The 21,013-nt window shown below is 43.5% G+C and overlaps 2 protein-coding genes across 2 annotated transcripts in view; one reads left to right on the top strand and one right to left on the bottom strand.

Annotated features, from left to right (window-relative positions):
* The window catches only part of LOC118084368 (DNA-directed RNA polymerases I and III subunit RPAC2), a 14,688-nt gene extending 7,583 nt beyond the window's left edge, over positions 1 to 7,105 (top strand). The window contains exon 5 of the mRNA XM_035113814.3: positions 6,895 to 7,105. Within this exon, the coding sequence (XP_034969705.1) occupies positions 6,895 to 6,918 (24 nt within the window). The 3' untranslated portion in view covers positions 6,919 to 7,105. The remainder of the gene's footprint in view (positions 1 to 6,894) is intronic.
* On the bottom strand, positions 1,392 to 21,013 carry LOC118084367 (endothelin receptor type B). Its single transcript, XM_035113811.3, has 8 exons — positions 20,782 to 21,013; positions 17,694 to 18,229; positions 10,043 to 10,155; positions 9,465 to 9,669; positions 8,194 to 8,343; positions 6,842 to 6,975; positions 6,004 to 6,112; positions 1,392 to 4,792 (listed from the first exon to the last, which is right to left on the bottom strand). Exons 1-8 carry the CDS (start codon positions 20,966 to 20,968, stop codon positions 4,649 to 4,651), a joined length of 1,578 nt encoding a protein of 525 aa, XP_034969702.2. The 5' UTR covers positions 20,969 to 21,013; the 3' UTR covers positions 1,392 to 4,648.

Genomic DNA, 21,013 nt, shown 5'->3' with positions numbered 1-21,013 from the left:
CCAATCAGCTGCGATAGTGGAAGCTTACTGCACAACAGAGTGCACATGCATTCTGTTGTGCAACAAAATTAACCACAATCGGTTTATGATTTTTCTCATGAGACAATGTTCTGGTCTTGGTATGGCAGCTTAAAACATGTTCAGATAAGCCCAGCAATTACATGGTATGTGCTGAGCATACTCTCCTTCCTATGTCAGCCACTGGGGCTCATGGGATTGTCTGCACTATGTTTGCATTCTCCAGAGGCGCACACGAGAGGGATGAATTAGATAGCAGTATGAAGTATTTAGTAGATTCCCAGGCCCATGTAACCATTAATAAGAATCCCTCTAAATCTTTCATACAGGGAAATATTTTATTCACACTGAGCTGGGAGAATGACATGGGTATGAATGTCACAATTTGCCATACAATTGTTCCTTCACCTACAAATTGACCAACATGGCCCTTGATGGTGTGCTTTGCTTATGCAGACGTTAGGTCAGGAAGCAAGCTAGACCCAGGTATTTCTGAATAACGCTCCTTCTTAGTTCTTCAAGTTAGTATTTCTCATTCACTTCTGCTGAGGATACACTTTTGGTGACTTCTTGGAAGACTGCAACAGAGTTAACGACTTGGCAGAACTGCAGCATGGCGACTGTTCCCCCCTGCAAGGGTTTTCTTTTTTGTGCAAAACGGATGCAGGGTAATGAACTTCAGGCTGAGTGCACAACTGCTGGTAAGGGATGCGAAATCGCCCAACTAGTGGTGGCTGTTACTCATTACAACTGGTTGGGTGGAAAGGAAGGAGCCCAACAGCAGGCAGATTTGACAATTTCTAGTTTCCTTCCCGTCTTGCTGAATTTTGCAAGGGGAATACCAAGGCTAAGAAGGAGGAAGCACACAGCCAGAGCCACCCTCTGAACTGGTTGCAAGTAAGAAAGCAGGCTGAGTTTGTGAGGCAGTGATCTATTTGCCCTAATGGACCAGCCTCCACTCCCCACCTTCCAGATGCATTTCCCCCTCTTTCAGAGAGTTTTATCTGAGGCAGTGCAATACAGCACCCAGTTCTCTGACCCAACCAGCCAGCATTCCATGGCCACTTTGTATACTAATTGTGTTGAACACACTGTTCTTTGGGTGCTCCTGCCTCAGGTCCCCCAGCCTCACATTCTGTAGTTTTATAAAGCTTGGAGTTCCCGACATCTGTGGATACCTCCTTGCAAAATGGGTGGTGCTATTTTCAGCTAGTTATGCAAAAGCCCTTGCACCCACACAAATAGACAATTAGAATAAATTATATCCAGGCAACTAGGCTTATAGTATGGATGGAGATGGCTAAGACCTTCTGCCATTACCACTAATGCTTGCAACTGCCAGTCAGCATATTAGCCAGAAAAAAAGTTTGAAGCACAGTCAATGATCTTTTAATTGAAATTCAGCATAATATATATCACGGCTACATAAACTACAGAATAAAGTCACAACCCAAAATTATGATGCGTTCATTCTGTTGCAAAGAAATCCTTTTCAAAATACTTGGAAAAGGAGGCCCAGGTGTGGTGCTGATCACCAGCGCATGAGTTGATCACATTCACAAATGTAACAGGTTCAAATCTCATTGGTACCCTTGAACATCTACCTGATGCGAATGGAAACCAGTCATATTGTAGCAAACTACAGCTGCTTGTCATTCTTAAATCACAGCACTATCTTGTCTAGCAGAAGCTTAGGAATGTATCCAACAAAATTCTACTCAGAGTAGGCCAACTGAAATTACTGGAGCTAAATTAGCCGTGTCTATTAATTTCTATGGGTCAGCCCTTGAGAGTTTACTTGTACTGTGATTACATGAACATTAACTCAGAAGCAAATACCACTGAGTTAAATGCTAAGTGGGCATAGGATTGAAGACTTAGTCTTGAATAGATTCTGTAAGTGTTTCATGGTTACCTTATTGAAGTCCGAAAGCTTAAATGGTTTTCTGTACAATATATAATATATACATGCATGAGAGATAAGCTACTGTCTACACAAACACACTCACATAGGTAAGCACTGAAGCACCAGCAGGCCAGCAAAATCCAAAATAAAGAAGACTGAGCTATCTTCAGAGCCAAGTAGTCCAGGAAAGGAGGTGAAAAGCTGATGAAACAAAATGACTATGGTGGATTGCAAAAGTATTACAGTGGGAGAGGCATTCCCATTCTAACCGTCTCATATTTTGCTTTCTTGGTGGCTTCAGCTCACAAGAAGTGATGTCACATATGCAGAGCAGCATTCAACTAAGTTTTACTCAGAGTAGATCCATTGAAATGAATGAACATAATTACAATAGAGCCACTCTGAGTAAAACATACAGTGGTACCTTTGAAGTCGAACAGAATCCGTTCCGGAAGTCTGTTTGACTTCCAAAACATTCAGAAACCAAAGTGCAGCTTCTGATTGGCTGCAGGAAGCTCCTGCAGCCAATTGGAAGCCCCACTGGATGTTCGGCTTCCAAAAATAGTTCTCAAACCAGAACAGTCACTGGTATGCAGCGTTCGGGAGCCAGAACATTTGAGAACTAAGCTGTTCGAAAACCAAGGTATGACTGTATTTGAATACCACCCATATTCTGGAATTGATGACACAGTAGATGGAGCATTGGCATTGTCCATGTGTATATGATCAACTCCCGCCCGGAAACATATGCCCCCACAGTGGAAGGATGTGTGGATCCAGAATTGGCCTCCACAGTCACTTATGGACTCACTGATAAAGCCTTGTTTATGGAAGACAATCTTACTTGGCTACAAGTGATTGCCAAAGAAGAAGAAGAATGTGAGGAACCTTTTTCAGCCTAAGGACCACATTCCGTCTTGGCCAACCTTCCAAAGCCTGCATACATGGAGTGGGTGGGGCCGGAGGCAAAAGTGGGTGGAGCAACAGATAATGATTGCAGTCAGCTATATTGGAATCAGAGGTTTTCTATACTGTGCATACATGCAACTTCCACCGAAAAGGCAGTACAATAGTCCAAGGACACATTTTCTAATCTCATGTTCAATTCTCCCTATTTACATATCTGTTAGCATTTTTTAAAAAAATCCGCATGAAAATTCATCTGCATTTCATTGTGAATTTCTGCTCATATACACATATTTGTAAGCAATCTTGTTTGATGCACACATTTTTGGGGGAAGCAATTTCCACTAATGTAACACATGTTTGTATGCTATTATCATGTTTATAGGTGTGTGTTAAATTAAATGTGGGTGAAAGACAGCTGCAAAATTTAGAGACTTGCCACTATTCTGAAGTAGGGCTGAGTTTCAGATCACCTACTGTTTCAGAAAGTATGAATCAAGTAAGTTTGCCTTTAAATGCGAACGGAATCAATTTTTTCCCTCGTCCCTAGGAGAGGGACTGGCCATAGCAGGAAATCTACGACCACTTCACCCTAATCCATAGCCACACAGTCTGCTTTGCTACAGATAGGGATGGAAATAGCGCTCAGTTTTAGTTATTTCACTTTCTCATTTTCCCCACCTTAAGTTCAGTTTCCCACATTTATACAGCATTTCGCAAAAATCTTTTCCAAAAAAATTCTCATGAAAGTCCGTCAGTGTATTAGGGCCTAATAAACACATTTTTGCCTTTAGTTTTGACTAACACATGCATTTTTTATGTTATCTTCACTAATGTATTCAATTTTTATGCACACTGCCCCTCTGATACATGCATTTTTGTAAACATTGTTTGGCTGCAGAACTGACTGGAGAATCTGGACACATGCAAATTCAGAAGGACAGCTGTGTTTTGTGAATTTGATAGATTTGGCTTTAAACGTGAATTGAATAAGATTTATCTCCCTCCCATCCCTAGCTATAGATCTACCCACCTGGCTTTAGGCAAAAGGGAGAAGGGAATCTGCTATATAGTCCAATTCCTTTCCAGCATTCTGTCCCTTCCAGAACCACATCCCTTCTGCTTTCCTGTTCTCCATGTCCTCCCTCTCTCCAACTGTGCCCTTATTTGATATCCAGGGAAAATAGGAACCTAATACACCAACTGCATCTTTGGGTGCAGAATCTTTTTCAGCTCAAGGGCCACATTCACCAGTAGGCAGCCTAACAGGGGCCACATGCAAATGGGCAGCAAAAATGGGCAGAACAATGAATTTGACTCTTAACTTTGTACAGTAGGCTACTTTCCAGCTACACATGTTTAAAAGGTTTCACACACCACCCCTACTCACCTCTCTCTCCATCCAGGCAGGTAAGGAGCGCAATCACAGTTCATTCTCAGCAGGCAAAAGCTGCCAAGGAGGGTGCAAAGCAAGGCTGTTGGGGTGTGTAACATGGGAGAGCATCAGCAATCAGCCAGAGAGGCCCAAATTTCCCCACCTCTAGACTATAAGCGCCTTTGGTCTGCTCCAACCTGCCATTTATTTTTATGAGGGATACTGCTGTTTAGAAAGAGAGAACAATTCATTAATGTGGTGGGGTTAAGGAAGTAATAAGGGGCTAAGGAACATCAGGTGAGCAAGACCTTTTCAAAGGGCTGGGCGATGAAATTGCCAGTTCCTTCCAGAATAAAGCAGAGAAGTTGAAGAGGAACCACAAGGAAAATCAGGCTAGCCATCTTTATAGTCCTGGTGGACCCTCCTCTTCTTGATTCCCTCGTCTACGAAGAGCTGTACTTCAAGTGGGAGCTGCTCCGGTCGAGGCCCAATTCTTGCCCGTTGGCTTTCCACTTCCCAACAGAGCCCTTGTCATCTGTTGGTGCAATGCCAAGAGCTGGTCTCTGGCACCAGCAACAAAGGCATGACTATGAGAAAGAAATCAGAGATGTTTAGGGCTTCTGAAGAACCACCCTACACCACAGCCCTAGGAAGATGATAAACCTGCAGAATATAGTGGCTAGAGTGTTGGACCAGGATCAAATAACCACTCAGCCATGAAGCTTAGTGGGTGATCTTGGGCCTGTCACTGTCTCCTTAATCTAGCTTAACTCACAAGGTTGTTTTGAGGATAAAATGAGGAGTGGGAGAACCATAGATGCCAGCATGAGCTCTTTGGGAGGAGAACAAGTTGGGCTGGGAAATTACTACCAAGGGCAGGCCAAGATGGAGACAATATTGCATTCTGTGCTGTCCTTGAGATATTTTTTCAGGATGTTGAAAAATCTGGTTTTTTGACCTTTGGACTCAATTAACATTGTGATAAGAAAATTGTGTGCCAGTTTCAATCCTTTGGGTTACTCTCACTCCCTCCTTCTACTGCAACAGCACTTTAATATGTTTCATCTGATTAATTGTGGTGCTTATTTATTAAAAGGGTTATATATTATTTTATTGTGGATTTTATTGTTGATCATTGCCTTAGACGTTTTTTGTTGGAAAGGCAGGTCATAAATGCAACAAACAAATAAAAATCCTGAGAGGTAACTTTAAATGTCTTTGGGGAATGTTTACTTCTGATGATACTCGTTCTGCATGTGTAAATGTATTGAAGAACAAGAACATATTGATATGGCAGTGTGGGAACTCTTTTGCCCTCCAGATGTAACTGAACTACAACTCCTACCAGACCAAGCATGGTCAATGACCAGGGACAATGGTCAATGACTGTGATACAACGGGTCAGTGCGTCTGACTATTTATCAGAATTTTAGTGGTTTGAGCTCACCCAGGGATGGTTATGGGCAGGATTCCTGCAATGCAGGGGGTTGGAAAAGATGACCCTCAGGGTCCCTTCCAACTCTACAATTTTGTGAAATCATTGATTATGCCAGTTGTAGTTCAGCAACATTTGTTCATAATATTGTGCAGCATTTTGTTTTAATATTAATGTGTTTTGATTGCAACCTGCCCAAGGATCTTAGGGTGAAGGCTGAGTAATAAAATATAACAACAACAACAACAACAATAACAACAACAACAACATCTGCACTAGAGAGAGAGAATTAGCCCCAATAAAGTTTTCTCCTCCTCCTCCCAGTAACAACTTGCACCTCCATAAACACAATCACGATCCTACCTGAAAGCAATTCTTAAACTTCCGGCTGACAAAATAGAGAGCCACGGGGTTGATGCAGGAGTTGAGTGAAGCCATATTGATGCCAAAGTAATCCATGACCAAAAGGAAGCTGGAGTGGAGAAGAGAAAGGAGAGTCAGTGCTGTCAGAAGGGAGCATGATGGCAGCTGTATGTTTCAATCCTTTGACAATTCTTTGGCTGCAACCCAAAACTTATGGCCACCATCATACAAACTTTGTAGAAAGGGCTGTGGCTGACAGCACATGCCTCATATGTCAATGGTGTGAGGTTCAACCCTCTGTTGTCTCCTCTTAAGATTATCAGATAGCGGGTGATTGTAAAGACCTCTGTTTGATACCCTGTAGAGCTTCTGCCTGCTAGAGTTAGCAGTGCTGGATTAAATGGGCAAATAGTATGACTTGGTATAAAGGCAACTTCCTGTGCCCTGGGAGTCTCCGGAGTTTGGCAGTGGGTTCCCAGCAGAGGTGTGGGCCAGCATAAGGCACCCAGCAATGCCAATGTTTGGCACTGGTCTTGCCTGGAAATCTCAGTGATCAAAATGCATTATCAACAGCTCATGAGTAAGTCTGAAAGCCCTGTATGTTGGAGGATCCCCTTATACCTCTTGCTTTCCTTCACACCATATGGTTCACCCATACATCTTGCTTTTAGTTAGGAGTAATATGGACAATACTGAGTTAGATGAAGCAGTGGTCCAAATCAGTATGAAGTGGCTCCCTGTATTTCTAACGCTGGAAATGGCCTCTTTAATTTCAAGGAGGGTAGAGGTCTCTTCCAGCACTAAGAAGAAAATAAGCATCTTCTGATATTGAGCTTACCTAAGCAGTTCACACCTATCAGCATCTTGTTGACTATAAATGGTCTTCTTAAGGATCCTGCTGAGATGGAGAGGTAGCCAGCAGAGGGCGAATATCACCACAAGGCAGAACACTGTCTTGGCCACTTCCCGGCGCTGAAACACCAGCAGTCCAGCCATTGAAGTTAATGAATGAAGGAGCAACAAAAGGCAAAGATGACTTGAGCATGTGTATAATATGGTACAGATGTCAATAAATACCATCAACCCCATTCTCCACACCCAAGCACTGTCTTTTCCTGTCTTTCTCCTCTCCATTGCTGTTTCACACCCTGGTTTCTCTGTTGTTCATCCTGCACTATTGTATTATGAGCTGAAAGTTCAGCTATTTAACTGGAATAACTTGTGTGGTGCATGTTTTGGAGTGTGGTAGACAGCTGAGTGATGTACAGAGGCAGAGACCAAGGAGCTGCTTTACTATGCTACTGTGCCCACAAATGCAGGACTTTGGACAGTTCCAGTAATTAATAATAGTAATAGTAATAGTCCAGCCTGAACTGACGCTTCCAGAAGAAGAGAAGCTGTGATGGAATCTCTTTCTGTAAATTCTTTTTTTTTTAAAAAAAAAAATCATTTATAGCCCACATTTTTCTCCAAGAAGCTCAAGGTGGCATGCATAGATCCCCACCTCCTCTCTTAATTTCCACAACAACCTCATGAAAGCTAAGGGAGGAGTATTTGGAACTCTCTAACCACTGCACAATGTTAGCTCTTCAGATGACTGCCATATTCTGGAATTAGGGAATATCCAGAACATCCCCAGAGTCCTGCATGCCAGGAATGGAAGCAAGGGAAGGATGTTCATATTTCACCAGTTGCATGAGGGAGACAGGCTGTCCAACCAGAAATCCCATCTCTGTATCAGAGCATACTTCTAAAATTCAGAGGACAGGCTACTATTAATTCAGAAGTTGATTCCCTGGCGTCTCCAGCTGTGGCTCCCCAGATATTGTTAAACTCCCTCCACCTCAGATATAGGCAATGAGCACAGACGATGGGCAGTGGAGCCCAACCATGCCTATAGAGCAAACAGGCTCCCTATTGCAATGAAAGAAATTTCAGTTAGCAGGACATCTTCTGGGCACCTTGCACTCAGTTCCTGCTTGTGAGCTTCCCATAGGCACCTGGTTGACCCATGTGACAACATTAGATTGGCCTTTGGCCTGATCTAGCATGGCTCTTCTTATTTTCTTATTTCACTGCCAGACAGAGCAGGCAAAGCCTGGGCAGATGGGCTGGTGGCCTGACGTCATTCCTTGTATCTAAGCCAAGGAACAGGGTTTGTTCCCTTGGGCCTTGGTTGGGGGACCTCACCCGTTTCATGTGGTCGTTGAGTGCTATCCTCATGCCATTCCTCTTGCTCAGCATCTCACATGACATGAGGGAATAGAAGACGCCAGTGCAGGCCAGAGGCAGGCAGAAGTAGAAGCCAAAAAGCCACCAATCTTTCACATCCTTGTAGAACTGCAGGTGGAAGGGAAGGGAAGGAAGGAAGGAATGAAAGCAGCTGCTTCTCCAAGGGAGTTGTTAGCTGTTGTGTGGAGGGTGGGATTGCATTGGGGAGTTTTGTCCCTATGCCACCTGTGGAACACATGAAGACCAGAGATGGACTGAGCCTTTGATTCCACCATATTCTGGTTTCACTGGCATTCAGTTACTGAGCTGTTCCACCCGCTTCCCTCCCATGATGTGCCATTGCATCCCATTGGCTATCAATGGGTACTAGCTATGATGACTATACTCTGCTGCCACTGTCAGAGACAGCAATGCTTCTGAATACCGTACTAGTTGCTAGGAGCTGCAGGAGGGTAGGGTGCTGTTGTGCTCAGGTTCTTCTTTCGGGCATCTTGTGCACATTTGGCTGGCCACTGTGAGAAAAGGAGGCTGGACCAAATGGGGCCCAAGAAATCAAGTGCTATTCTTATGTTCTTATATTATGTTAACTGCATGCTATTCCGCCCGCCTCCATCTCATTGTATGCATTTGGGGCACACTTTTAACATAAGAATACACACTTTGATTCAGTTTGCATTTAATGGCAAGTTTACACAAGTCACATTTTCCAAAACAATATGCAATCCAAAACACAGCCATTGTTCAAATTTCCAAATTGTCCAAGTTTTAGGAATGCAGTTCTCCATCCAAATAATGTGTAAAATAAATAAATAAATGTATAAAGTGTGGATGTAGATGTACACATTTGTGAAAATAGCATACAAAAACGCAGCTTGGTACCTGCCATGACCAGCCCAGGAAAAAAACAAACCAGAATCATGGAATCATAGGGCTGTAGAGTTGGGAGGGCCCACAAGGGTAATCTCATCCAACCTCAGCCCCCTGATATGCAACAATATTTGTATTAGGGAAAATTGAATATAAAAATGTGTAAACAAGGGAGAAATTGCACCAAAAAAAGATGGGGAATTTCTATGAGAACTGTTTTTAAAAAATAAGAATTGACAAGCTGATGTGGAAATGTGGAGAGCTGAATTTAAAATAGGGGAAATGAGAAGCCATAATTGACAGACTGGCCCATCCCTTCCCTTGGTTGTTCAAATCATCTGGCTGAACAAGAGAGAACATACCGTCATGAAGCTGGATTTCTGTTCAGCAGCCAGCATGCAGACCCAGTGCGTCTGTTCACGGTAATTCAGTTCCACCAAGTCAAAAGCAATGGCTTCAGGGACAGCTAGGATGATCGCCACCGCCCAGATTAGGGTCACCTCAACAGCCTTCCACATGGGGATGCCAATCCCTTGGATCCGGCTCCAAGAGGCCACAGCTCTATACCTGCCATGAGCAGCCCAGGAAAAAGCAAATGGAATCATAGAACTGTAGAGTTGGGAGGGACCACAAGAGTCATCTAGTCCAACCTCCCTGTTGCACAGGAACCTTTTGCTCACATCTGAAAACTCCCACACAATGCTTGGAGAAAATACAGCAGGGAAGTTGAGGGTGGAAGTTTCAGACCAGCGACACCTGCAGGACCACATTCCTGCTCTAAAGACAATGCAGCTCCACTGGGCTGAAAAGGTTATGCACCACAGTGATCAGGGAAGACTGAAGAGGGTCAATGAATTGTATAGGTAGGGCTGGCTAAATGATTGGCTGAGTGGACCTAATTAACCAGGCTTGACAGGAGGCAACAAAGGTGGTCTGTTACCTGTCTATGCTGAGAGCACAGAGGCTGAGGACTGTGATGCCAACAGAGGCCTTCTGTATGAATGGCACCAATTTGCACACCTGCACACCAAAAGGCCAGTCTTCTGCAAGCAGCTGAAAGAGAGGAAGCACATCATTAGCATGCCATCTCAGTAGAGAACTGGATTCTTATAACGTTGTACTCATTTCTTTACATGTGTAGGGGCATCAGGCAATCCCATACACCAGCCTTTGACAATTTGATGCTCCCCCCACCCCCGGCCTTCTAGTTGCCAGGAGTACTTTTTAATGTTCAAAAATGTTCCTTGGTTGTAGTCTACAGTCCCATTCTGCACTTTCACCATTGTACCACATCTTTCTGTTGTGAGGTGTTTTAGGCTGAATTGATGCCCATCCTTTCAAAGCTAGCCAACAACAAAATGCTACACAAAAATGCTAAACATTCCCTCGCCCTAGTAGCAAACATGGATGGACTCAGTGGTGCAGCAACTGCTCTATAAAAGATCACTTTTATGAACATATAAAAATGCCTTATACAGACCACATAACACCGGTCTTGAAAGATCTACATTGGCTTCCAGTACGTTTCCGAGCACAGTTCAAAGTGTTGGTGCTGACCTTTAAAGCTCTAAATGGCCTTGGTCCCGTATACCTGAAGGAGCGTCTCCACCCCCATCGTTCTGCCCAGACACTGAGGTCCAGCTCCGAGGGCCTTCTGGCGGTTCCCTCATTGCGAGAAGCCAAGTTGCAGGGAACCAGGCAGAGGGCCTTCTCGGTGGTGGCGTCTGCCCTCTGGAACGCCCTCCCATCAGATGTCAAAAAGGAAAACAGCTACCAGATTTTTAGAAGACATCTGAAGGCAGCCCTGTTTAGGGAGGCTTTTAATGTTTAAGAAATTAGTGTATTTTAATGTTTCTGTTGGAAGCCGCCCAGAGTGGCTGGGGAAACCCGGCCAGATGGGCGGGGTATAAATAATATATTATTATTATTATTATTATTATTATTATTATTATTATTATTATTATTATTATTACAATTGGTTTGTCTAGTTTACAGATGGGGAATCTGTGGCCCTCCAGATATTTCTTCATTGCAGCTTCTAGTGCGCCTGACTATTGGCTGCAGTAGCTCTGGCTGATGGGAGTCAGAGCCCAATCACATCTGAAGTGCCACAGACAGTAGTGAATGCGGGGAGGGGTGTGGAGGACCCAGGGCTGACTGGCATGGTGTGCCAGGGCGCCTGCCCAGCAGGGGGCGCATCAAGGAGGCACACGGAGCCGCCCACGCCTCCACCTCGCCCGCTTCGCTCCTTTTCCAGCAGCGGTGGCTGAAGCGAGGTGGCAGCAGCAGCGGCAGAGCTGCCTCCGTCGAGGGGCAGCAGGGAAGAGGAACAGGGCTACCTTCCGCCCACACTCCTTCAAATCACAGTGAGCGCAGACAGCACTGCCCCACAATGCTCCGCGGCACCTAATTTGCAAACCTTCGGTCGAGCTGGCAGCTTGGGCTCCCTGGACTGCAGCGCCGCTCCATCACTTTGGCCGAGCAGGCGCAGGCGGAGCACAGCTGGTAGCGTCCCTGCCTGTTGCGCGTGCCCTCCGGCTGCCCGCTGTGCCTGGCCCTGCCTGGTGGAGCGCGAGGGGCGCCGGAGGGATCATCGCGCCATGGTGCCCGATACACTTAAGATGGCCCTGGGAGGACCAGTCACAATGGGCACCAGTCACTACTGAGTCCAACTAATTAGATAAAGGTAAAAGGTAACGGACCCCTGGACGGTTAAGTCCAGGCAAAGGTGACTATGGAGTTGCGGCACTCATTTTGCTTTTAGGCTGAAGGAGCCAGCGTTTGTCCACAGACAGCTTTCCGGGTCATGTGGCCAGCAGGACTAAACCGCTTCTGGTGCAGCAGAACAATGTGACTGAAGCCAGAGTGCACAGAAACACTGTTTACCTTCCGCCACAGCGGTGCCTATTTATCTACTTGCAATGGTGTGATTTCAAACTGCTATGTTGGCAGGAGCTGGGACAGAGCAACGGGAGCTCCCTCCATTGTGGGGATTCAAACCACCAACCTTCCAATCAGCGAGCCCAAGAGGCTCAGTGGTTTAGACCACAGCACCACCCGCGTCTCTATGAGTCCAACTAATATACCATTCTGGCTATGTGTAGCCTCTTCCCTAGAAAAAAATTAATCTGCAAGTTCTTGTATGAAATGCAAGTGTTCTGCTCATGAAACAAATATGTAAAATATCAGTCAGCTGTATTTTGAAGAATGTCAGGTGAAAAGCAGAAAATAGTTTCTGATCATTAGATGAATGAACTTTGGAAACAAAATAGTTATAAAGGTAAAACATCTCAGTTTTGAAAACTGTTAGAAGAATTTATGAAAGTTCTCCTTACATGTTCAGAAATGACTTGCTGGCTGAAGAAGTTCCTCTTTCATCATCATTATTATTATTTTTTAAAAAACCCTCTTAAATCAGTGAATCAGCTACTGTATCATGGAAATCCGATTACCAGACTGGTTTACTTTGAATTAGACTGGAAAGTTTTGTTTCAGTTCACGCTAAATATTGGATTACACAGATACGGCAAATAATAAAATGTGGATTAATGAAATAAATTGTGTAACAGTTAGGATATTCCATTCAACAACCAGAATGAGATTTCCTCTTTGTGTTAGGTCCTGAATAACTTGTCCAGATATAGAACAGTTGTCATACACAGCCTATTAAGACCTTGAGCTTTGGCGCAGGAATGAACTTCCATGAGTAACTCAGCTTGAAGTTCTAAGCCATGGGAAAAACAGCTAAAATTAGCCATTCTCGGACCATAGGTGATAGCCAACATGAGTCATAGAGTAGACCCACTGAAATAAATGGCCCTCAGTCCATTTCAATGGGTCTAATGGGTACGACAGGCTCCATCTGCACCAAACATTTAAAGGGCTAAGATACTATTTCAGCAGTCATTGTTTCCCCCCAAAAGCATCATGGGAATTGTAGTTTATTAAGTGCAAAGAGAGCTGTTACAGGACCCTCTGTTCCCCTCCCAGAACTACAATTCCCAGTGGTTTAACAATCAATCCTGTTCTCTAGGGCACTCTGGGAACTGCAGGGTTGTGTGCAGTTTATATGTTTAGTGCAGATGGTATCAGAGTAATAATAATAATAAACCCTTCCTGCATATGGAAAGCTAGTATGTCAAGGCAGGGAAAGGGATCTGCTGATCTTTATCGTTGAGATGTTAGTTTTTGGTGTGCATGGCACTTTGGAAAGCTTTCAAACATTCATTTCCACCTATTCACCCCTTATTTCACCCCTTAGAGATAGAAATGGCAACAGTCATGAATTGCTTTAGCCCTTAGACTGCTCCAGAAAAAAATTGCACGAGGGCTAGAAAAACAAACAATTCATTTGCTTATCTTCTGAGTACAGTACAGGGAGGAGGCAGACTCTGGTTGCTTGCAAGAGAGGGGCTTTGAGTAGCAGCAGGAGTTCAAGGGCAGGATGCATACTTTGCACAAAGAAGGCATTAACTTCAATCTCCATTATCTCCTAGCAAAGCTGGAAAAGACTCCCACCTGAAACAGAGTAAGCTGCCTTATACCAAGTCAGGCAGTTAGCCCAGCCAGTTCAGTATTGTCTACTCTACACTGACTGCCAGTACTCCAGGGTTTCATGCAGGAGTCTCTCCCAGCACTATGTGCAGAGGCTGAGGAATGTATCTGGGGACTTCTGCATGCAGAGCAGATGCTCTGCTACTGAGCTTTGTCCATTTCCCACCTGAAACCATGAAGAGCTAATGCTCATCTTGGAGGGGTCACAGGGCACACTTGGCACCACTGAATCTCAGCAGTGGATCTAAGGGAGTGGTCAGTGGTCAGTAAAATTAGGACCATGACCATCACTGCTATTTTCAAATGGAGAAAAATTAGGGCTGGCTTGAGGGCACAAAGACCTTGTGTCATCACAGTGGGCTACTTCTCAGAGTGGACAGTAAATACATATTTAAAAATAATATGAGCCTTCATGTGCATGCACACTTCTTCAGATTCTTCAGGTTTCTGAAGAAGTGTGCATGCACATGAAAACTCATACCTCTTTCATTGGTCTCTAAGGTGCTACTAGAAGAATTTTTTAAATTTTGTTTTGACTACGCTAGACCAACACGGCTACCTACCTGTAATTAAAAATAATAATTAATTAAAATAATTTTGAATTTTTTAATGGCTATTTTTTATTTTAAAAATGGACACACGGCACAAAACCCCTCTGGCAGCACAGTATCACAGCAGGGGGCCTATGGAAGCAGCCTCTAAAAAAATGTTATTTTAAAAAATAAAAAATAAATAAAATGGGGGCAGGCCTGGGGGGGGGCATAAAAACTTTTGGCATCATGGCATCACAACCGTGATCCATAAAAACAATAGAATTAATTGTTAGTGAAAATAACATACAAAAATGCATTATTATTATTATTATTTTGGGGGGAGTGTATTTTAGGAGAAACGCAGATGAATTTCCTTGAAGATTGTTCTTTTAAAAATAAATAAATTGCAAACTGATGAAAAAAATGCATCTGAACTGAATTTAAGACTGGAAAATGGAAAAAGTAAAAAAAAAAAACCCAGAAAGTGAAAAAGATTTACTTATCCCTAGACTGCATAAAAAATGCAGAACTAAGTCAGAACTCTTACTTCTTGTGATCTGGACACTACGCTTCAGTTAATTCAATCTACAATTGCATTCATGATCACTGCTTCTATTTTGTATATTGTGAACTGCTTCCATCTCCTTCATGGGAAATGGGCAGAGAAATTAAAGATCTAACTTAATCTCATCTTTTCTCTTTCATAAAACCACTCCTTTCTTCTTTAATGTAGGGAAGATTTTGTTCAACTTTCTGTTCCTTCTCTCTGTCAGTCAAGGGATGTACAAATATCTTTGCATCTAGAAACAGAGAGGAGGGCAGTTCTTGGGAAAGCCCATAGCTCAGTGGTTACAGCATCCGCCTTGCAAGCAGACGGTTGCAGGTTCAATCCCTAACATCTCCAGGCAGAGTTGGGAGAGACTCCTGCCTGAACCCCTGGAAAGATCCTGCCAGTCATTGTAGACAATACTAAGCATGATGAACCAAAGGTCAGATTGTATATGCCATTGCTGCTGTGCCACTTTCAGAGAAGGCAAGCAGGAGTAGCAGCCCTTTCAAAACAAAGTCCCCATGAAGGATCCCATGTGTCCACAACTGTTTTGGCTCCCCACCAAGGCACCTCCTGATTAATTGTAATCAGGAGGTGCCTTGGCTAACATCCAAAACAACTTGAAATATCCAAGTCAGCCTGCACAAACAGTTACGTCTCACAGAAATATTTTGCACTGGAGGCTTCCCAGCAGAGTACATGCGAAAGCCGAGTTTTGCTGCTTCTCTGACATCTGACCAACTTCTGGCTCTTAGATGCAAAACAGTAGCTTGATTGTGTCCTCAGCTGCAGGGCTAAGGAGTTCAAAGAGGGATGCTTCTGCTTGGAAATAAACACAGAGTTTTCCTAAATGCTTCTGAACCGCCCATCTCTGCACCATGGTGCAGTAGGGAATTTTAGATTCTGGACCAGGGTTTCCTAAACTTGGGTCTCCAGCTGTTTGTGGACTACTATTCCCACCATCCCTAGCCAGCAGGATGTGTAGCCAGGGATGATGGGAATTGTAGTCCAAAAACAGCTAGAGACACAAGTTTGGGAAGCCCTGCTCTGGACTTATTGGTCATATTAGGGGATTGTGCAAGGAAAGTCCTCTTTAAATGGCAATGTGTATATGACTTCACTGATCTGTTAATGGTCACTCTATAGTCTATACCATTTCGGAGAAAAGGGGAGTTATCCAGTGTCTAAATGTTCCCCCAAATAAATTACTCTCAAAACAGAAAAAAACTGCTGTGCTTGCGTCTTCCCCAACATGCGGCAAGCACTTATAGATCATAAGAAAAGAGGGACACAAATTTACATAATATGAGGGTACAGATGGGCATGTCTTCCAATTTTGGTTTCTCTCAGTTTATTTTTTCCAATCATGACTGCAGTTATCCAAATTTCTACATCAGTTTGTAATTGGGGGGCGGGGCGGGAAGAAGTCATGAAAATTCACAGCTCTGTCACAGCTCTATATTTTATACTCCATCTATACCTCCAAGTCCGTAGTGCAAACAACCAATAAATCTCCCTGTGAGTCCTTCGTAACGTAATAAAATAATCAGGTTCAGCTTTAAACTTCTGAATAATATTAGGGGTATTAAAAGCTACTATTAAAAAAACTGTGGAATGCTTAATTTTATCTAATCTCTATGCTCGTTAAAACAGTCTTTAAAAGATAAAATCAGAGAGCTCACGCTGACTAGGTGCTGTTCGCCATCTTGCCGGAAACGGAAACCTTTTCATGCATGCTTTATTCTAGTATATGCATTCTTAGACACACTGCTGGACTGGAGAACTGCACTGCTAAATTCGGAGCATTCCTAAGGTTGCCTGTGTTACAGTTTCAGAAAGTGTTAATTAGGTAGGTTCACCTTAAAAAGTGAGCCAAATCAGATTTCTTCCATATCCCTCATGTTACCCCAAAAAGAAGCATCTTTTAGGTGTTCCATGCTACCCCTAATATGGTGCTCTAATTACCCTCACAAGGGTTACCCTCTAATCCTCACAATTAGGTCACGTAGAGTGGGGATGAGTGCACTTGCTATGTCCATTGCACCAACTGTGATCCATGATCATGGAGGGAAACATATGTAGCAGACAACCTGTTCTGCACATGGAGGATTTCCTTGTGCAACCTAGAACACCATGAGACCCAGGTTTTTGAATCTGCATGGGGACCCTCAGGAACAGAAAAGTGTTCCTGTATCAGAAGTTATCCTCTCTACATCCGGCTACCTTTGAAGATGACCCGAAACTACAATTAATCCAGAATGTGGCAGCTAGACTGGTGACTGGAAGTGTACATTTCCGAGCACAACTGAAAGTGTTGGTGCTGGACTTTAAAGCTCTAGATGGCCTCGGTCCAGTATACCTGAAGGAGCATCTCCTACCCCATCGTTCAGCCTGGACACTGAGATCCAGCGCTGAGGGCCTTCTTGCGGTTCCCTTACTGCAAGAAGTTAGGTTACAGGGAACCAGGCAGAGGGCCTTCTCTGTAGTGGTGCCCGCCCTGTAGAACGCCCTCCCACCAGATAACAAGAAAATAAACAACTATCTGACTTTTAGAAGACATCAGAAGGCAGCCCTATTTAGGGAAGTTTTTAATGTTTGATGTTTTATTATGTTTTTATTATCCACCCAGGGTGGCTGGGGAGGCCTGGCCTGATGGGTGGGGTATAAATAATAAAATAGTAGTAGTAATAGTAGTGGTAGTAGTAGTTGTGGAGGCTAACAAGAATGGGGATGATGGGCCCCATCTCTCACTCACCCTCCTTGGACAAGGGATTGGAATGCCTGGATAGGTCCCATCTTCAACCTAGTATATATGGCAGCCAGCTAACTCATGGTCACTTTTTATTGCTGAAGAGTCTTGATTCCCCAGGCAGTGCATTGCAGTGATGTAATCAACTCATCCAAACTTGGGTGCTTTCTTCCTCTTTCCCCACCCTGGCCAAGAGGGGCCTTACCTTATATACATTGATGGGCAAGGCAATGAGAATGTAGAGAAGATCCCCAAGAGCCAGGCTGGCAATGAGGACGTTAGGCCCATTCCTCATGCATTTGTTCTTGTAGATGATCCTCAGGAGGGTGGAGTTCCCAATGATGCCCACAATGAAGATAGTGCAAGACACAAACGTGTTAATGTACTTGAAGGCCTGTCGGATTTCTGTTGGCTTGGCACACATGACTGACAGCTGTGGGCTCTCTGTGATGCCATCTCCAATAAGGTTGCCTGAAAAGTTGACAGTGGCTCTGGAATTTGTAAATATTCCAGGCTGAATGAGACTGTAAGCTTTGTCTTGATCCAGAACCTCAAAGGGGATGGGGGTATTCCTGAAGCTCACGGCTGTCTGGCTGGAGACTCTCAGGATGAGGCAGGCCAGGCAAGAGGCCAGAACAAGTAAAGTAGAAAAGTTGCCCATAGCGATGGAAAGCTTAAAGCTCAGCCAAAGTTTTGAGTCTCTTGGTGGGACCCAGAGCTTAAGATCTTTCCTGATCTTGCCTGTGGAAGGAAGATAAGGGTGAGTTCTCTGAGTTACAGGAGAGGAGAGAAACAGTGATATTGAACAGTTACTCTGCATGAATTTCCTTGAGCCTGATTATTGTTCAAATAGGGCTGGAATAGAGAACCTGTGTCCTTCCAGATGTTAATACAATCATAGAATTGTAGAGCTGGAAGGAACTAAGAGGTTCAACTAGTCCAACTCCCTGCAATGCGGGGATCTTCCACCCAATGTGGCACTCAAACCCATGACTCTAAGATTAAGAGTCTCATGCTCTATCATCTGAGCTATTTATTCATCACCGTTTGACTCCAAGTGCTATCAGCCCCAGTCAATAGGGCTGATGGTCAGGAGTGATGGGAGTTGTAGCCCAACCAAACCTCAGAGAATCATATGTTCCCCATCCCTGGTTTAGGGTGTGACAAAGACTTGAGGAACTGGAACGGACAGAAATTCTGTCTCCTTTTTGTAGCTACCATGAAAATGAGAAACACAACCCGAAAAAGAAAAAGAAAAAGAGGGGTGTGTGTGTGTGTGTGTGTGTGTGTGTGTGTGTGACAGACACTTACTGAAGTTTCAGGTGTCTTTGGTAAAGAAGAGACTGTGCATCTGCATAAATCTAGAAGGGTAATTTTCAGTTCACTGAAACTGCCTGTAATCTATTTATTTAAATATTTTATAAACCACTTAATTGCAATCATCTCTAAGCGGTGTATAAGAAACTCATTTGAAAGAAAATGGAAAGTGTGCTAAAACTATGAAATCAAAGTTCAGTTAAAATGTCTGTTGGACAATCAGTGACCAGCTTTTATTTATTTTTTAATCTTCAGTCCATCTAGGCCAGGCATCCCCAAACTTCGACCCTCCAGATATTTTAGACTACAATTCCCATCTTCCTTGACCACTGGTCCTGTTAGCTAGGGATCATGGAAGTTGTAGGCCAAAACATCTGGAGAGCTGCAGTTTGGGGATGCCTGATCTAGGCCAAGGGTCAGCAAACTTTTTCAGCAGGGGGCTGGTCCACTGTCCCTCAGACCTTGTGGGGGGGCTGGACTATATTTTTTTGGGGGGGATTAACGAATTCCTATGCCTCACAAATAACCCAGAGATGCATTTTAAATAAAAGGACACATTCTACTCATGTAAAAACACACTGATTCTGGACCGTCTGCGGGCAGGATTGAGACGGCGATTGGGCCAGATCCAGCCCCTGGGCCTTAGTTTGCCTACCCATGATCTAGGCATTGCCCACACAGGCTGGCAGCATCTCTCCATGGTTCTAGGCTGAGAACATTCCTAGCCCTACGTAAAGACACTGGGGACTTTCTGCATACAAAGCAGATGCTCTGCTACTGAACTATGGTCCTCCCTGTTAATGGGATCACTGATGCTTGGGATTAAACCTGGGGTGCTATTCATGCAGTGAGTTACTGCTCCTTGCCATGTATGTATGTACGTATGTATACATTAAACAGGGATGGATACCATATTTTTCCTACAAAAGTGCTGCTAGGGATGTGCAAATCTGCCAATTTTTGTTTCTCTCAGTCTTTTAATTTTCTAATATTCAGTACAGTATGATTTGCTGCATTTCCACAACATACATACATACATACCGTACATACATCTAATATAATGTGGTTTTGTATTTCTCTCTCTCTCCCTCACCCCTCTCTCACACACACTCCCCTAATATAGGTTTTCTTGCACATTTCCTTTTGTTAGATAACTACATCACGAAAATTGGAGGAGTATAAATTTTGAAGGATTGCTATGCTGCGGTTTGCATTGGAAAGTGAAAAATTGGAAAGCAAAGCTTGCATTAAAATGAGAACGGAACCAATTTTTCCACCATTCCCAATTAACACAGAACCCCCATTCATTTTTAAAGCATATTGGCTGTAGGCCTTTGTTTTGAAAAGCTCTTTAAAAACAACAACAAAAACCCCACACAAATTACAGATGGTTTCGTTCAGCCACCTGCAAAAGACACACTGTCTAACTCCATCCATAATTAGGACTGGAGAATGTATTAATTTCAGTTTCCCAGCCCACATTTTTTTCTTCTCCGCATTGCCGTATCAGTTTGTGAATTCACAGTTTGTGAGTTCACACAAGTCCTCATGAAAATTCATCGGCATTTGGGTGCAAATTTCTCCTCATATACATATTTTTCTATGCAATTTAACCTAATATAATCATTATTGCAAATCCGTTTCCCCAATCTGAGTACTTTCATGACTATATGCATTTTAATGAAAACTTTACTATAGTATGTGCATCTTGGTACACATTACTTGGCTGGATAACTGCACTGCAAAACTCAGAGAAGTGCAAATTTTGAAGGATGGTAGTGTTTCGGTCCATGTATTGTTTGGGAAAGGTTCACCTTTAAGTACAAATTGAATCATATTTCTCCTCCATCCCATGCCACAATATTAGATATTTGTAAAGGATAGAACACTTAAAATATATACAGCCTGTTAAAAAAGAATATCATGCATGCATAACAACCCTAGAATAATTGTCTGCCTTGACAATATTCAGTTACCTTCCCAGTCCTTTTGAAGGAGGAAGCCCTCTGTGTTGGTTGCATTCACACCAAGGATCCCTTTCACCATGGAGAGATATCCAACAAAGTGAGCTGTGTGGTTTTGGAAATCAGAGGAGTTTGGATCCAACCACTTCCCAAAACTGATGCAATGGAGATGCTGATCAGCTGTGATGTATACCCTCATAAGAGTTTGATGAAAAGTTTCAAAAAAGGAATGGGCTGTAATTAT

The sequence above is a fragment of the Zootoca vivipara genome, chromosome Z2 (genome assembly GCF_965207765.1).
Source record: "Zootoca vivipara chromosome Z2, rZooViv2.hap1.1, whole genome shotgun sequence".
Classification (NCBI taxonomy): Eukaryota; Metazoa; Chordata; class Lepidosauria; order Squamata; family Lacertidae; genus Zootoca; species Zootoca vivipara.
This window is presented reverse-complemented; position numbering and strand designations above follow the sequence as displayed.

Bases quoted from the DNA above. Each gene is read 5' to 3' on its own strand.
- LOC118084367 (XM_035113811.3), bottom strand. From the start codon at position 20,968: ATGAGGGTATACATCACAGCTGATCAGCATCTCCATTGCATCAGTTTT. The intron at 9,670-10,042 runs GTAACAGACCAC...TGCTCATGGCAG, and splicing joins TGTGCTCTCAGCATAGACAG to GTATAGAGCTGTGGCCTCTT. The intron at 8,344-9,464 runs GTATGTTCTCTC...TTCCACCTGCAG, and splicing joins AGAAATCCAGCTTCATGACG to TTCTACAAGGATGTGAAAGA.